We start from the raw sequence: 18,139 nt of genomic DNA on the forward strand, positions 1-18,139 counted from the left end.
TGAGCAATATTGTTCTTCGCTAACTAATGCTTGGTCAAAAGATAGCTTGTTCAGTAGCTTCAGGAAAAGTATGGAGCAGTTTCTTGAGCCTTGTAGAATTTAATAGAAAATTCGGGAACCCTTAAATGGCAGTGATTTTGAATAATTTATTTCATTGTCATTCCGAGGCCTAGTATGAAGAATGTGTGACTGTGTTGTATCTAGTGACAGCTGCTTTAGCTGTAGATATGAAAGAGAATCTGCATTAGAAGTTCAGTAGTCTTAATTAATTGAGATCCCTTTTATGATACTTTGTAACTACACATCTGACCAGGTTGTAACTTTTTAGGATGTAAATAAGTGGAATTTTCTTTGATAATTGCTACAGTCATGTTGATGATAAGATGTCGTTTATGCAGTATTTAATGTAGAAATGGCCACTGATACCATATGATTGGTATGTCAGACAGATTTATTGTCTGTATGCATTAACACAGATGTGGGCACTGAGCCGTTACAGCTGATGCACATTATGCATATAGGAATTTATTTTAGATTATCTTTTTAAGAGTCTAAATGAAGATTTCTGATAGGCATGGAAGCTGTGTTTGAAGCACAAAACTGTGAATGATGTTCTTTTCTTTTTATTACAGCTGAATTATCTTTATTCTAAGTGTATTCCATAGTGCAAAATCACACTAACATAACATGATAGAAGTGCTGATGGAGTCTTCATTTACTCAAAGTCGGAAAAGTTTGTGTAAATTTGGAATGCCAATTTATAGAGATGTGTGTAGGAAGAAAGGACAAACAATATCAGTGTATTAAAGCATTGACAGTACTAGTGGAGTAAGACACTACAAGTAGTGTAGTGCAGCATTGAAGACCTTAGAATGTGACAGGCCCCTGCGTAAGTATTCCTGTGTTCATGCATTAACAGTGCACCAAAAGCGTCAGTGTTATAGGACACCGACAATACCAGTATAGTACACCACTGATAGTACTCTTGTAGCAGGGCATCAGTAACATCACTGTAACAGGATACTAACAGTATGTGTGTAGCAAGACAGTGGTAGTGTAAAAGAACTTTGATAATACCAGTGTAAATTATCTTCAGTAACAGTGGTGTGGAAGGAATCTGACAGTACCAATGCTGTGGCACAGTAACTCATCAGTGTAGTGGAGCACAGACATATAATCAGTGTAAAAAGACATCAGTAGTACTGGTGAAGACGTACACCAGGGGAATCACTGTCAGCTGTCACTGATACTGACAGTGAAACAGGACTGTGAACATTGGGAGTGCTGTTGTAATAGAGGAGTAACATAATGTAACAGGGCATTAGAGTGTTAGAGAAGGAACGGTTAAGGGCATAGTTCTCTAGACAACTGTGTGAAAAATGTACTGGTGGTGGAACTGAATTTGTTCTGTACAGGGAACATTCTACAATTTCCCCAGATTCACCGTTTTATGTAAGTGATGAGGGGGCTGCATCCATCCAAGGGAAGACATGTATTGGACAAGATTGTATAAATATAATTTTAATTTATTTGCTCCTTGAAAACAACATTCATATTTGTAGTCGTTTCCTAGGCCATAGAAGGAACATGAACACTTTGTTAAAAATATAGGTCATCGAAGGCTGGATGATCTTTTTTTCCCTGATTTTCATTCATTTTGAAACTTGAGTAACAGCTATGAAAATGATCAAACTCTACATTAACAAAAAAATGTTCAGTTTTTGGTGAACTGAGTTTCTGGAAATGTGTCCTGTGTATATTTCAGTTCACGATATTGACAGTAGGAGGCATTGTAATTGTTTATTTTTGGTGTTTGTCTCTCTTAGAGTGATGATGATGAAGATGAGAGTGCACGGCCATTAGCAGAATCCCTTTTACTAGCTATTGCTGATCTGCTTTTCTGTCCAGACTTCACAGTGCAAAGTCACAAAAAGAGTGGGCCAGTAAGTAAGCTGCTTATTTATTTGTTTTAATTAAGAAAGTCTACTACATTTATTTTCATTCTTGCCCTGTGGCAAGTGTGACAGTTGGAATACTCAGCTGAAAAATCTGCTTGTGCTGAATCAGACTAGGTTTTTTATTCATACCATGTCACAGAATTGTAATGCTCATCCTTAGCAATCACTAGAATAGGTATACAGCCTTCATTTAATATGCTTGGCCCAAATAATGATATTTATAAGAGCATTTATGTAATACATTCACTCAGAAATGTGCCTGTCATAATCAGTTGCCAATACAACAGTAAACATCAATAGTAATAAATAAAATTTTGAAGCTTTTTTTAGGGACTTTCATTATCACATTTTTGATTTGTAATAGCTTATAAATGTTCTGTTATTCTAATGCAAGGCATCCTGTCATTTTTTTAATATAAAATGCTTGGCAGCCACATGTAGCTACATTTACTAAATTCATTTACTGAAAGGATATTTAACCATATGCAGATTATGCAACTGCTGCTTTGATACAAGTGTGATTCAGAATGTAATAATACCTTAGCAAACCACTATATAGATTTATCCCTCTTAAGAAACTGCTTAAGTTTCTTAAGAGTGATAAGTGTAGTGGATATTTGGATGGATTTGAAAATTTGATTGGTTGAGATTGAGGGATCTTGGTCAAACCAGTATTTGGAGTGAATGACCTCCTTTTGAGTTTTAATAGAACTAATAAGTGTATACGTGCAGGAATGCTATTTGTTTCTTCTTCTTCTTTCGGCTTTTCTCGGTTAGGGGTCGCCACAGTGGATCACCTGTCCGCTCATGATTGGCAGTGGAGTTTTTACGGTCTCGAGTTGCCAGCCTGGCGCCCAACCTTCCACAGAAGGCACACACACGCACTCACTCACTCACACTTAGGGGCAATTTAGAGTGTCCAATCCACCTACAGCATGTCTTTGGAATGTGGGAGGAAACCGGAGCACCTGGAGGAAACCCACGCGACCACAGGGTAGACATGCAGACTTCGCACAGAAGGCACCCCAGCCGAGGATCGAACCAGAGAGCCTCTTGCTGTGAGGCGGCAATGCTAACCACTGCACCACTGCGGCCGCTCTTGAACACAAAATAAACTACTCAGATTTATACATGCAACACACAATACAGACCAATTTTACACAATGAATAATAAAGCAAGCTGGCTAGCAGTAACTGCTAGATCCATTTTTGTTCTGAATGCACTAACATTTCAACTTACTAATGACAATCATTGCCTCCCACTAAGATTGAAGCTATGGCCAATTTAGTTTGTCCAATCCACTTCCTGCATGTCTTAGGAGTGTGGGAGGAAACTGGAGCTCCCAGAGGGAACTCATGCAAATACAGGGAGAATATGCAGTCTATGCACAGAAGGTACTCCAGTCAAGAATCGAACTGGAGAACCTCATGCTGTGAGGTGACAATGGTATATACTGTACCACTGCATATGTATAATATATCGGTTTACTATCAGAACATGGAAATCACTTCAGTTGTTTACATCGAATGCATGGTTTCAAAGTGTAGTAAAAGTGAAAGTAAACTTACCGAAGCTGGAATACCAATATTTGAATGGCAAATGCAGTTCAATGGTCACATTTATAACAGCGAATATCAAACCGTCGGTATTAACATGGTTCGAAATTGGGGAAGAAAATCGTTTTGAAATTCGACATTGTATTTTGACGATAAGACGAAATGACCAAAGTGATTTCCATATTCTGATAGCTATAGATATATACGGTTTACTATTAGTGTATGTGTGTGTGTGTGTGTGTGTGTGTGTGTGTGTGTGTGTGCGCGCATGTGAATGTGTGTGTGTGTACAGACAGATGTATAAACATATAAAATTAATTTCTCTTTCATTCACTTGCTCTTCAGCCGACTAGTTTAACTCACAGCCAAAACATCAACATTCCTTCAAAATACTGGAATGTGTTTTAGCATGCATCCTGCATGGAAGAAAGACCTGTCCTCTATACAAAAGCCCATGCAAGAACACTAGAATGGACTTTAGGCTAGGCAAGCCAAGTCTTAAGTCCAGCTTGGCCATTTGCAGTTTGACCAAAGCGAGGTACCAAGACACACACACACACACACACACATATATATATATATATATATATATAGATATAGATATATATATATATATATATATATATATATATATAGATATATAGGTTCCCTATTAGAAGACCAAAGACGCATTCTTTCGAATGTGTTTTGATCGAACTCAAAAGCCTGAAACGGCAAAATATCGAAGCGGCTTTTATTTGTTTGATTACTATTATTTATATTTGTGTCTGTACACATTTTTACTGTTTCAGTTGACTTCTGATAGTTTTATTAGCATATTTAAAGTGTTACCGTTTCGTGAATGCAACCTGGTGAAGATAATGAGTTCTGAAAATCTGTGAATGTTACATTACTTTGTTTAATACATTTTTCAATTTTAGTCCAACCTTATGGTCTTTCTTTTGTTTTTTCATCTTTTTTTGAAAAGTGCTAGCAGACAACAAGTTTTGTTTTATGAAAGAGGGAAAACTGAGGCAATTTTTTTATCCTTTAATAGTTTTATCTAAAAAAAATGAAGTTTAAAGGGGGGGGGGTAAGAGACAATCTGCAAATGTTTCCAAAGGAAAAAAGGTTCAGCGCACTACTTCACTTAGATAAAACTTTGTTTTGTTTTTTGTCTTGCCTACAAAATAAGGTTTATATCTTCCTTAGATTGTCTGACTACAGCTGGTAGTAAACATCTTATGCTCTGCATTTCAACAAATGCAAAAGAGAATGCTTGATTTTTCCAGTCTGCATCTGTTTGTAAAAACAAATCTGTGCCACTTTTAAAAAAAGGCTTTCTTTAAGAAGAAAAGTTCTTTCTCTTTTATTATAGTTTGCAATGCTGTTACTGATGCATATAACAGCTGCAGAAGGTTTTTGACTGAGGATTGCAACAACCTCCTGAGTTTTTCAGCAGTAAAGCAGCATATTGTACAGGCAGCATCTGTCTGGTACCTTGTGTTATGGATATATATATTTTTTCAATTATTTGAAGATCAAAGGCAAGAAAAAACAAACTGCTACTAAACCAATTTTCAGGATCCAGCCTCTTCTCCCCAACAGGCTTCGAACCGGAAGACCAGGTTCAGATACAGGACAAGGAAGAATCAAATGTGAGTGGAGTAGGGTGCCCCGGCCCTTAGCAGACCACATTTGAAGTCATTTCCAACTCGGGGATGGACTTCCATATTTATAATTTTTCTCATTTCAAGTTTACCCAGACATTAGTTGATTTCCTGGCTAAAGGAATTTCTTATGTTCCATCTAGAAGAGCCTGTGTGGCCAGATCCATTTTGGATCTTAAATTGTTTGTCAGGAAATTAAACTTATGTTTGTTGATGGGGGACCAAGAGTACCAAAATAATACTTTTCATGTACCTAGTACATACAATCCACCTATCCACCCTATATTTGGGCATTTGAGCAAATGTGTGATCTGGATTTTCGACATTTGCTACAGTCTAGGTCTGTGATGCATTTTAATATTACCAAAGAAGAAAGGGCGGATTTTAATGAATTATGTGCCTATTCAGTCAGAATTATGCAACCCGACAAGGGAGGCGGTCTGGTTGCAATGGACATAGATGATTATAACAGCAGAATGTCAGCAATTTTGTCTTCTGAAACTTACCAAGAGGTGTCCAAGAACGAGTTGAATGGAAATCTGGCAAGAGTTCGGTCTTATTATGGAAACATGTTTATTAATGAATCCATTGACCAGGAAATTTTCAACTTCATTTACTGTGCATCGCCTCGAGTACCTGTTTTGTTCGGGAACCCAAAAATCCACAAAAACATTAGAGATCCTCCTATGTGCCAGTTGGTGAGTGCTAGAGGGAGTGTAACATATACAGCAGCCAAAGTTGTGGATTACATTCTAAAAAAATATGTGGCTAGTGAATCATATATTTCCAAAGATTCCTGGTCCTTTTTGGGGAAGGTGAAAAACATTTCGTACAGTCCTGATTACCACTTTCTGACGGTAGATGTTGTTGACCTGTACTCATCCATTCCACATGATGTAGCGGTGGAATGGATTGAGTTGGAAATGACCACAAAGCAGGCACCAGCGAGTGAAACTTCAATGGTAAAAGACCTATTGGACATCATTTTAACATGTAACTACTTCTCCTTCAACAATAGATGGTTCCATCAGTTAGTTGGAGTCGTCATGGTCATGGCCCATTGGGAGAAGGAATCCGTGTTTACTAACTCTATCTTCCTAGAACGAGTATCCTTATATACCCTTTTCTTGGACGACATTTGTATCATCCTCAAGGGCGACTCTTCGGTGGCCAATGACCTGGTGGAGATGTTCAACAAGTCCACGCATTTCTTAAAGTTTACCTCTACTTTTGACACAGACAGAATAGCATACCTAGATGTGGAATTATTCAAGGACAGCAACCAGAACCAGTTTTTTGGCAAAATTCATCGCAAGCCCACTTTTTCCAGTTCTTATTTGCATTTCGATAGTGAACATCTGGCCTTCCAGAAGAGATCAATAGTAAAAGGCCAATTTGTGAGGGCGACCAGAATGGTCTCGAGAGATGGTGACTTCCAGGAAGAGTGCCGGTTCATATCGAATTTGTTTTTATGTAGAGGCTACCCTGAGGAGTTGGTTGTGGATTTGTGTCTAGAGGTTAGATCCAAAAGGGAAATGGGCTATTTTCAACCCATTTTGGGTCACTCTGTCTCGGAGAATAGCTACCCCAGGGGTGACAGCCAACTTAGAAGTGTATACCATTGCAGTTTCATCACTACCTTTAGCATGGATGCTAGAGCTATAGTGTCCATCATCCAGAAAAATTGGGGTTTGTTGCCAACTGAACTATCAGGACCCAATAATTTAGGGCCAGCCCCGAAGATTACATTCAGGATGGGTCTGAATATCAAGAACATGTTAGAAAGGAAAGGTGGCAACATGACTCCAAGAGCAGGCATGCATAAGTGCAATATGTGCAAACATTGTAGATATGTGCGGTCGGGCACATATTTCATGATTAGGGACACCAAGTACCTTATCAAAGGGAGATACAATTGTGCATCGACACACGTGGTGTATCTCGCTTCTTGTTCGTCATGCCCAGCTTTTTATGTGGGCAAGACAGACAGGAGATTGAATGAACACATGTACGTACATTTATATGCCATGATGAAGATTAAACTGTAGACATGACTTGCTAGGGCATTCTCCAATCACCCTGGCCATGATTTTACATTTATGATCATTGACCAGTTGAACTATGTGAACTGGGGGGGGGGGGGGACTGAATCCCTGAAATTAGATATGAAGGAGCTTATGTGGCAGTTGAGACTTGAAGCCTACCATCACCCCGGCCTCAATAGTATGTTATCTATCAGCTGTGTCCTTAAGCTGAGGAGTTTGGAAAGATGATGCATGGGGGGGGGTGGTATAACATCAGGTGTGATTTGGACATAGGACCGGCTGAGCAATCTTGGTATATATTTTATACCATGTTTGGTAGATGGAATGTCTTTTTATCAGTATTTGAAATATTATGGCATGCTTTTTGTTTATTTAAATGTGTCAGTCTTATTATGCGTATTTGGTTCAAAGTAAGTGTGCTTTTATAATATTATTAACTTTCGGTTGCATTATTTAAGTGCTATGTAAGGAACAGTATTAGTTTTATAATTGTATATTTTATATCACATACAACTTTTTATATTGTGTGTTTATGGGATAGGAACATTTTAGTTAGATTGAAGCTACTGTTCCTTTAAGGTAATTGGAGGGTGTGTTTGTAATAGACTTTGCTTGCAATGGCTTTAAATGTAGCAGCACTTAAGTGTGAGTTGTTATTTTTCAAAGTCTGAAGAAGTTGGTGCAGGGCACCGACGAAAAGCAGTATCGTGGTGCTTAATAAAATTGAAGTTGTTCGTTTATTGGCGTCTTGTTTGCTTATCCCTTTGGAATTTAAAAAGACCTGCTTCAGTGAGTTTGGCTATCTGGCGGAGTTTATCTTTGATGAGTTTCACCTCTCTGACTGCTTATTGGAGGTGTTTAGTTCTGCTGCTTGGAATTAGGAACTGTGTTGGCTTAGTAGCAGCTTGTTGTTTTTGCCTTTGACTTCCAGAACAAGCATACGTGTGTTTGGGAGGCATTTAGTCCTGCTGTTTGGCATCAGGAGCTGTGCTGGTTTAGTAGCAGTTTTTCAATTATTTGTTAACCAAGTATCTTTTTTCATTTGCAACCCAGGAGCATTGTCTTATTAAATGATTTCTCAGTCATGCAGCAGGTAGACACTGACTTTGATTACCGAATGAAGCTTTGTAGGCTTAATCTTCTGCTCTGAACTAAATGTGGGTTCATACCAGTTTCTACCAGTAAATACTGCAACTAGATTTATGGGGACAGTGTTAGAGTTGGGATTTGTCTGCTTGATAGCTTAAAAGGGAGGTTAAGTGTTCATTAAAATGGGGTAGCAGTTATTTCTGGTGGATCTGTTCGGTATGGTTTAGGTTGAGTTGTTGTTCTGGGATGTTTTAGGGAAGTCCAGATCATTTTTTGGGTTGTTTTCATGGACTGCTTTTTGTTTGATGTAGAAGACTTTTTTGTCATCTTTGACTCTAGTTTTGGTGGTGTTGCGAACTTGCTTGTAAACTTGTAGGATACGAGGTTGTCTTTTCCCTCCATCTCAACCTATGGGTTATTGAATCTGTCGCCAACACTCTCAGAATCTTCAGTCCTGAAGCTCCACCTCTTCTACCTATAACTTTCTGCTCTAACTACCTCTCCTCTGGTTTAATTTGCCGCTATTGTTCTCAGATCATGGTCCAAGAACTCCATTCTGAAATTGTATCCTTTTGTGCTTTTACTTCACTTTTTTTGCCTCCTCTACCGTTTTCTTGCGTAATTTTTCTTCATAGTACTGATAAGCCAGTGTAGTTGTTTTGCTTATTCTAGTTAGTCTGTGTTGGGATCATTCTTTGTGGTTAGCATATTAGGTACCTGTTAGTTGTTAGGTGTGTTCATTCCAAAAAAAATCATCCCCTATCCTGTTTATTCTCTTTCTTCAAAATAGTTTAGGATAGTGTAGTTAGTGTGCCTTTAGCTGTATAGTTATATTTTTCTTGTTTGCAGTTATTGTATTTAGAATAAGTGAAGGGTTATCATTGCTGTTGTGGTTTGCTGTTTGCAGTTCTTTTTTGTAGAATAGTGGATAAAGCCTGGGGGTTTAAAAAGTGCATTGCCTGTAGCCACAAGCTTCCCCTACAGGACTCCCATTGCAAGTGCACCTACTGTTTGGATATGGTGTACTTAGACATCAAGTGCCAGGCCAGCTCCACTTTTAGTGCCAGAGCCTTGGCTGACAGAAAGGCCAAGCTAATAACGGAATGCATTCTCCAGCCCTCAGCTGCTTTTTCCTCTCCCTCCCCCAGTAGAAAACCTGAAAGAAGGGAGAAAGAGAAACCAAAAGACAAGGATTCATCTAGAGCTGGAACTAAGGACAAGGAATAGCATAGACACTCCCTCTTCCACTGAAGGCCAACCTGATAAAAAGGCTCATCAACCTTTGGATCCTCTGGCTCTCACTCCATCAAGAACACGTGTACCGCCTCAGCCCTAATTCCCTTGTAATTATGATCCTGGAGTTGGACTCTTCCAGTTCACCCACCCTTAGCATTCCCAGCCCTTTCCTCTCCAAGGACCTCTTTGGCCAGGCTTCATTCCCCCTTTTGCTGAATTACTCTGGTGGAGTTTTCTCCGTGACCTACCCCTTCCCCCACCATGGGTCCGAGCTCCTCTCTCTGAAGGCTCATTCCCCAGAGGAGTCTGTGTTTCTAGAAACATTCAATGTGGGCCCATCCATGTCCTGGTGGGTCCCCCCAGATGCTCTTGTGGACCTTGTTTCTCACAGGGCCTATCAAGAACCCTATGTGGTGGTGGTGGTGGTGATCACTGGTTGTGTCAGAGAGAGTCCCAGAGGAAATAATTATTCAGTGTGGAGGGTTTGTTGCTGGCCATGTTATATCTAGTGGGAGTACTAACGAGCTGGGTGAAACTGCAAACATTTATATTAGTTTTTGGGGTGTTAGAGGATGGCACTCGCCAGTTGATATTTAGATTACCTAGATGTCTTCATCAGTGGGGTTGTTGTTGCCAGGTAATTGGCTTATGATACAGAGGATGTTGTGATTGTTGAGTTTAAGAAAGGGCACAAGAATCTCAGCTTTGCTAGATGTAGGGATGTTGTTGGGGTACACTGACATCTCTAGGGTATTTCTGAAGATGATAGCTATCTACCACTGGCGTTTTTTTTTTTTTTTTCCTCTCCAGCCTAAATGTATTGTATCATGGAGGGAGGAAGTTATTTACATGGTACCAGAAGCTGAGATATGCAACAACATTGTACGTACGGTCTTCCATATTTACCTACATACAGTTTGTAATACTAAGTTCAATGGGTTAAAATAAACATCTCATATGTTTTATGCATTCTAGAACTGTAAGGGACTGAAGCATGTAGTGCTAATTCTAGCCATATACTAAAAAGCAGGTGCACACAGTTTTCTTTATTGGGTTTCTTTTAGCTTCATTTTAAACCATTCCAATACATCATGTTTTCTAACAGGTATAGTTAAGTGATTCCAAACATCTGGTTTAAGCTAAGTCGCACCATGTAGATGGTGAAAGTAGGCAAAATTTTGTAAGCATGTTTAGCAAAATTCAGTGAGGGGTCTAAGGTCATACCCTGATGTCCTTTGTTCAGAGAGAACAGGTAAGGTATTGCCTATGGTATCAGTTACTATTTATTATGGAAACATAAGCATCTTCTCTGTACATCCAAACAACATAAACAGGAGCCCTGATTACAGATAATGTGGTTTCAAGGATTTGACAGTGATGGTATATTTTTCCAGGAAAGGTTGATGTAACCACGTGTCATATTTTTATCGGGGTGTGCAAGGCATCTCTGTTCTTTTTTTAGGCCCTTTTGCTACAGCTGGACATCAGCAGCTAGGCATCCTCTTTCTTCAGTTTCTCCTGCCTTCTACACTCAGTACTACCCCGACTAGATGGGGTTGGAAGGTAATGTAGAGAGTAGTGTTACAGGGAATTATCAAGCATGAAAAAAAAAGACTGCATGTTCATACACATCTGAAATTCGTACACAACCAAACTCTGTCACTAATTTCTACAGCTTTATCAGCTAAAGATAAATGCATTAAAATTTGTGTATTCCAGAACTGTCTTCCACCAGATATGATTGCAGTATAGACAGACAATATGTTGGTAGTGTTGTAATATCAACAAACAAGGCGGAACAGATCCTTCCCCCTGTGTCAAGAGGCTCAAAGAGTATGGCAGTGGGCAGTCTCTTCTCAATGTTTTCTGATTGCAGCGCATATTCCGGAGAAATCCAACGTGATAGCGGACAAATTGAGCAGAGCAATTCTAATGCCTCACGAGTGATCCCTAAAACAGGAAATTGCAAACCAGATTTTTCGCAAGTGGGGCCAGGCTTGCTGTGACCTCTTTGCCACGTCCATGAACACCAAATGCAGCAGCTACCTTGCCCTAATCCCCCCTCCAGGGGAGTCATCAAGGAATGCACAGGACTTCTTTATGCCTTTTCCCCATTTCCACTAATCCCCAAAGTTCTACAGAAAGCCAAATCGTTGAGTTGCAGGTTAGTACTCACCACTCTGTACTGGCCTTGTCAAATGTGGTTTCCTTTCCCCCATCTCTGAGAAGAGCTGTGGATTCTGGACCTGGTACCATATCTTCTGACTCATCAGTCAGGAACGCGCCATCCCTCTGTCCAAACCCTCAAACTGACAGCTTGGCTGCTCCACTTCCAGTCTTAGCCAGGCTTCTAGACATATCCCCTGCAGTGAGACACATTCTAATTTCATCTCATAAGTCAACAACTCGAAAGTTTTATGCTAGCAAATGGAAAAGGTTTTCTTGTTGAACTTCCAAGAATCACATAGATCCCTTTACAGCCCCTGTGAGCACGATTTTAAATTTCTTGGCAGAAAATGTTAATGACTGTGCAGCAGCAGCTACCATACGAGTACAATTAGCTGCCATTTCTAACTACCACATAGGAGACATGGAATCAAAGATAATGTCTCACAGATTGTGCAAAGCCTTCTTGAGGGGTACTTTTTTTACTAAGGCCTCCAGTAAGGGAACCACCACCCCCTTGGGACCTCAATTTGGTATTGGCTGCTCTGATTCTCCCACCATACGAACCAGCTTCCTCTTGCCAACTTAAATTTCTAACCTGGAAAGCAGTCTTTTTGATAGCCATTACCTTAGTTGAGAGGGTCTCAGAATTTCAAGCTCTGTCCATACACCCTCCCTACTTAGTTTTTCACAAAGACGGTGTCTCTCTCTTAGAACAAATCCTTCATTCCTTCCCAAAGTATGCTCTGAGACCAATTTGAATCAGTCCATTGACCTGCCTGTTTTCTTTTCAAACTATGGCAACAAGGCAGAATATAAGCTACACCAGTTGGATGTACACAGGCAGCTACACGTCTACTTACGTTGAACAAAGGAATTCAGAAAATCTGACCAGTTGTTTGCTCCTTCTCAGATAACAGAAAAGGTGCACCAGTATCAAGTTACCTTGTCAAAGTGGCTTACGGAAACCATTACCTACGCATATAATTCTCAGCATAAACAACTGCCAGGAAAGATTAGAGGCCACTCAACAAGAGCTGTCTCGGCTTCAGCCGTCTTTCAGGCTAGATTGCCTATGAACTCAATCTGTGCTGCAGCCACATGGGTCAAACGTCATACCTTTATCACTCATTACAAAGTAGACGTGGCCTCCCGGAACAGGGCTTCCTTTGGTTCCACTGTTCTGAAGAGTTTATTACCTTGAGCCACCCAAGAAAGAAGGTGATAGGGGCACTGTCCCAACCAGCAAGAATGAAGGTGAGATGGGACAACATAACATTAAGAATTTATGTACTCAATATAACGTTCCATGCTTGTTGTCCATAATCTCGCCTTCATTCTTGCATCCCACCCTCTTTCACCCAACCTTCGCTCCTGGAGGATTGAGAGGAATTTTTATTGGTTGTGCATTGTGTTCTCTGCTTCCCTTCTCATCTCAAGAGACAAAGACTATTATCTCTTAACTTGGAATTTTGTATATAATTTCAAAGTAGGTTAGTAATTTGCAAACAAGAGCTGGGTAATCTTCCCTAAGCATGATGGGATAGGGTATAGCCTCGAGCCAGTGGAAGCTCTCAAGCTTTAGTAATAGGCCGAGTCAGAACCGATGCTCTGTTCCGAACCCAACCAGCAAGAATGAAGGCGAGATTGTGGACAAAAAACATGGAACGTTATGGTGAGTACATAACTTCTTATTTAGTCTTTTGTACTATTCCACACAGGGGAAATGCCAAATATAAATATTTATTGTAATTTAATATGCAAGCAGTAATGCCTGACAAGGGTATACATTATCAGGGAAATAACTGACCACCCATGGGGTGTTCTTTGGCCCGATGTTGTAGGAGGAAGGCCTCACCACCCCTGAAAGGGCCATTATTTCCTCATAACACCCATTCTGGAGGGAATTATTGTGCTTTGATAATGGGTTATTTGCCAAGTTGTTTTGCTTTTTTTTTTAATTAGTGTATACAATTTTTTGTATTTTTGATGTAAAATAGTTACTCCTCCAGGTATTTCAAACTTGGTGTAGCATATGTAATTCTCAATGTAAGAAGCATTTTACATATAAAATGTAATGTCCCCACAGATGCACACACAGACACCAAAGACACATACATGCACACAAATGAAGAGACACAGACATGCTCACACGTGTATATACACAGAAAAACATATGTGCGAGTGCATGCACATACACACACACACACACACGTTTCCAGCAGTTACAGCTTTGATTGACTGAGTACACTTTTAAGTGTTTCATTGTTTTAATAATCCTTTTATGAAAAGGTTAATTTCACTAGTTCAGTGGCTTTTTTTCAAGGGGAGGAGACTGGCGGTGGCATTTCCACCTTTGGGAGAAATTTGGCCAAGGTATCGAGGAACTTTACAAACTCTTTTCAGTAGGTGCCATGAGATCCTTTACATCCACCTGAGCTACTACTAACTCAAGCAGATGGGACCTCAGTTTAATGTCTCATCCAAAGGATGAGTAATCAAAGGAAAGTAGAAAGTCATACAGTGCAAGGCAGTAAAATCCTATCCATGCATCTTAACTGTCCCTAATTTTGCTGTGTTCATTGAAAATGTATTAATTTTCTGGTAAGTCAGTGAAGATCGACGGTCAGTGCAGTCAGACATTATAGTGTCATACTGATGTATAGAAAATGTATGTTGATAAGGGTTATGTTTAAAATCTGCCCCTGATTATAGGTCTTTTTTTCTCATATTTTTACCTTACTCTTGATCAATGAAGTAGAGAGTTATGCACTAAGCCTCTCACTTGGTTATTCTCTTTCTAGTTTGCTGCTTCTCTTTATCTCTCTCTCGCATGCACACACGCATATGGACACAGACGCACACATTCACATTTTTTATGTACTTTTTTGTTATTTTACACTTGTTAAACTCTCGAAGATTTGTTTAGCTAGCATAAAAACATGGCAGCCTTTTTTCAGTAATGTGCTGCTGTGAAGGGGCGAACTTTTTTACTGGGCACTATCTGTACATTAATACCCTGTTGGAGAATTTTTGTTGTCCAATAGAGTATCAGTGTACAATTAGCCCATTATCTAATTATTTATTTAGTTATTTATTGAATATATATTTTTTACTAGGGCATTCATTTGTGGATAATTCATTTGGTATGTTTGCAACTAAGTATAGGTATAGTCATCTGATATGGCAGTAACTTCCAATTCATCTTTTCTTATTCCTTGATTTGAATGGAGTGAATCTGAAGTGTAACCTTTGAAGCTGTAAGCTGAGGTGGTAGTTTGTTAGTTAAAAGAGATGAAGTTACTTTTTTTTCCGCTCCATTGGGTTAGCCAATTTATTTTATGAATAGCTTAGTTACTGCATAGCTTGTGTCACTAGAGATAAGTTTATTGCAATCTGCTCGTATTGGTTTTATACACTCTTGGACACTGTGACTTTACAAACTGCTTCATCAGTTGACAATAAAATTGTTGCTATGCTAGTAGGGAGTGCTGAGATCGCCCCCACCCTGAAAACAAACATTTTTACTTGGCTACAGCATGTATAAGCTGCAGGAACTTCACTTTTCCAAACTTTGCTCTTTTAACTTTTACAAGGAACTTTCTACCCTTGATCAATAGGAATAAAATATAGCTACAGGAAAGGAGTGAAGTAAAACTTGCTTGCAATCCCTCCTGAGTCGCAAATCTCACTTTAACATATTTCTCTGGTTTTCTGTATGTTACCAATGTCCTGTAGCTTTGGGAGTAGCCCTTGTCCCACTCATTTGTCCACCATTTCTGAGGAGTCCTGAAGAGTTAGAGATAGTGGTCATACCTCTTAACTTCTTAGAGCAAGAAATATGGACAGAGCCATAAATAATTAGGGGACAAAGACCCAAAAATAGGGACAAGTCTTAAATATTGCTTTTACAAACTTAGAAAGTTGATAGAACAACAGGTTTTGCATTAGCATGAATTTTCTCAAGGCTATAACTTCTGAAACTCAAATGTCTTTCATTATTTTCTGAATTCAGTCCTCAGTTATTTGCCAGTGATTTGCCAGAAAGTAATTTTATGATAAACAAACCAAAAATGTGAGGCAAAAATCTGGACATTTTGCGAAAATCCATACAGTTCAGAGGTCCAGTCGAAGTGCCCTTGAAATTCTCCATATCTCCATTGCAATTTCTTGTTTTCTTACTGCTTTGCATATCTAGCAGCAGTACCTTACCAAAAGACATATTAATTCCTTAGTATTTCTGCATATAAGTTACTATCCCCACTTTTATAAGTATAGGTGAACTTCTCTTTCTTTAGCAGCCCCCCTCCCGATATATTAATTCAAATGAAGACTCCCCTTCCTGCGACATATTAACTCAAGTGAATCCTTTCTCTTTCCACGACTTATTAGCTTGTGAGGCACAGAATGTGAGTGCAGACATCTGCAGGTTTAACTATACAGTGGCCTAAGTCTCTTATTATCAGAATGTAAATGCAGGCTTCTGTTGGTTTAACTGTGGGACAGCCTAACTCTCTGATTATCAGAGTGTGAGTGCAGGCACCTGGAGGTTTGACTGTACAACAGCAACAGCATAACTCCCTTGCTATCAGTTTTGATGTGCTGGTTCTGTTAACTGTGATCAGTTTGTAGCTGGCTTTTAACAGATTTAATCTGTATAATTTTTTCTGCCTTTCTGGATTATCCCGAGCTGAATATGATATGCTTTAATGCAGAGCTCTGTTCAGTTTACAATGTACTTATGAAAACGAAAATAAGTAGCTCTGCTCTATTAGTACAGTCTGATTACATAAGCCTTCTACACTCACTTGGGCATTGTGGCTGCCTGTCCCAAGGGTCAGGAGTTTATTTTTAACATCAGATAAAGTCTTCCAGATCCCCAGAAAAAAAGACATTAGCTGTAGCTGCCAGAAAACCTCACAGGGCTGTCTTTTTCTGTCATGTGTTTATTACAACTTTCAGATAGCATAATCACTCAGCTTATTTTGTGCTCCTTTACTCGGGACTGGCTAACGTTGCTCACGCATCCTCATATTAGCTTTCATCTCACTACCATGTACATTAGCTAGCTAGAACCTGCTACCTTTCCTCTTTTCTCAACTCACATGTTGAGCCAGTGTACAAAGAAGCAGTATCCTCTCCATTAAAGAATTCTCTCAGCCAGTAGATTTGGACTCCAGAGATGACCCCCACCCCCGAAGGTTATGTGTACATCTTGTCAAGCAGTGAGGAAAAAAGTAAACAAAACGCCACTAACTAATCAAGTCATGCCTTGCTAGCTACTAATCTTCGCACATATTACAAATTACCACTGTACTTTCAGAATAAACGGACCATTCTCTCTCCTCTGTACTACATCAGTACCTTATAAATCGATTGCAATAAACCCTCAAAGGTACAGACTTTTCATTGTCATAAATAACCTGCATTCATGTTTTCTTATTTTTGGAAATGAATAAAAATATTTAAAAAAAAGAAAAAAAAAAGGTACAGACTTGCTCCTAAAATCTAAATATTTAAAATCCATGTTAGCCCCAAACAAAAAGAAACCAAAACTAGCTCCAACACCAACTCAGCACATAACAGATCTTTTGTCAAAATTGAAAGAGCTATTAATCACAGGTGATAGGTGATGGAACCCAATCCCATTGTTTAGCAACCAGCCTATAAGTAACCTATGGAATCCATCCTAGTAAAATGCATCACATTTCTGTTCAAAGAATTTGTAGGAGGCTGTTAGAACTGCAGATTTGGATAGCCATATAATCTCTTAACGTACTCACAGTAAGTAAAACGTAGTTAAAATCCCAGATAAAACAAAATGAAAATATTACCTTCAGAATTTGATGTGATTAGATCAGACCCTGCATCAAAATTTGTTCATAGGTAGGTACTAGGCTATTGGCCCTAGGGCTTATACAAGCTTAGCCAAAAAGGTACCCTGGCTTTCGCCACCCAAGAAAATCATTTTCCTGTGCCCCTGTCAAGCAGAACCACAGAACTGATTCCCGGGGTGAATTTCTTATAGGTTTATAGGTTAGGTTCATAGGTAGGTACTAGGCTGTTGGCCCTAGGGCCTATACATTTTCGAGGTGTAGCAGTCATAATATTAAAACAAAGTAGAACTTTCTTGGGCAAAGGGGTATTTTTGGCAGCCCACCTCATCCATTGTGGGGGGGAGTTAAGGGCTTAGAGCCAGTGGCTCGCAGTAACTGGTGGACACTAATGACACTAATCCTGAGGCCATTTATTGCACACTGTGAATTGGAGAGGGCATTTAGAAAATCTGTTTCCAGCTGTTAGGTTAGCACTGTAATAGAATGTCTAGAAAACTTCTCCCTGCTCTTCCTGGGCTGCTTACAGTAGATTTTTTTTTCATTTATAAGGCCCCATTCTAAAGGGCAAATCAGACCAGTATTGAGGATGGTGGAAGGAGCTG

At 39.4% G+C, this 18,139-nt stretch overlaps 1 protein-coding gene across 1 annotated transcript in view; it reads left to right on the forward strand.

Moving 5' to 3' along the window:
* HID1 (HID1 domain containing) overlaps positions 1–18,139 on the forward strand; it is a 1,473,500-nt gene that overhangs the window by 618,904 nt on the left and 836,457 nt on the right. The window contains exon 4 of the mRNA XM_044090525.1: positions 1,827–1,943. Within this exon, the coding sequence (XP_043946460.1) occupies positions 1,827–1,943 (117 nt within the window). The remainder of the gene's footprint in view (positions 1–1,826; positions 1,944–18,139) is intronic.

Source organism: Protopterus annectens, chromosome 12.part0 (assembly GCF_019279795.1).
Source record: "Protopterus annectens isolate FY-2018-M chromosome 12.part0, PAN1.0, whole genome shotgun sequence".
NCBI lineage: Eukaryota > Metazoa > Chordata > Ceratodontiformes > Protopteridae > Protopterus > Protopterus annectens.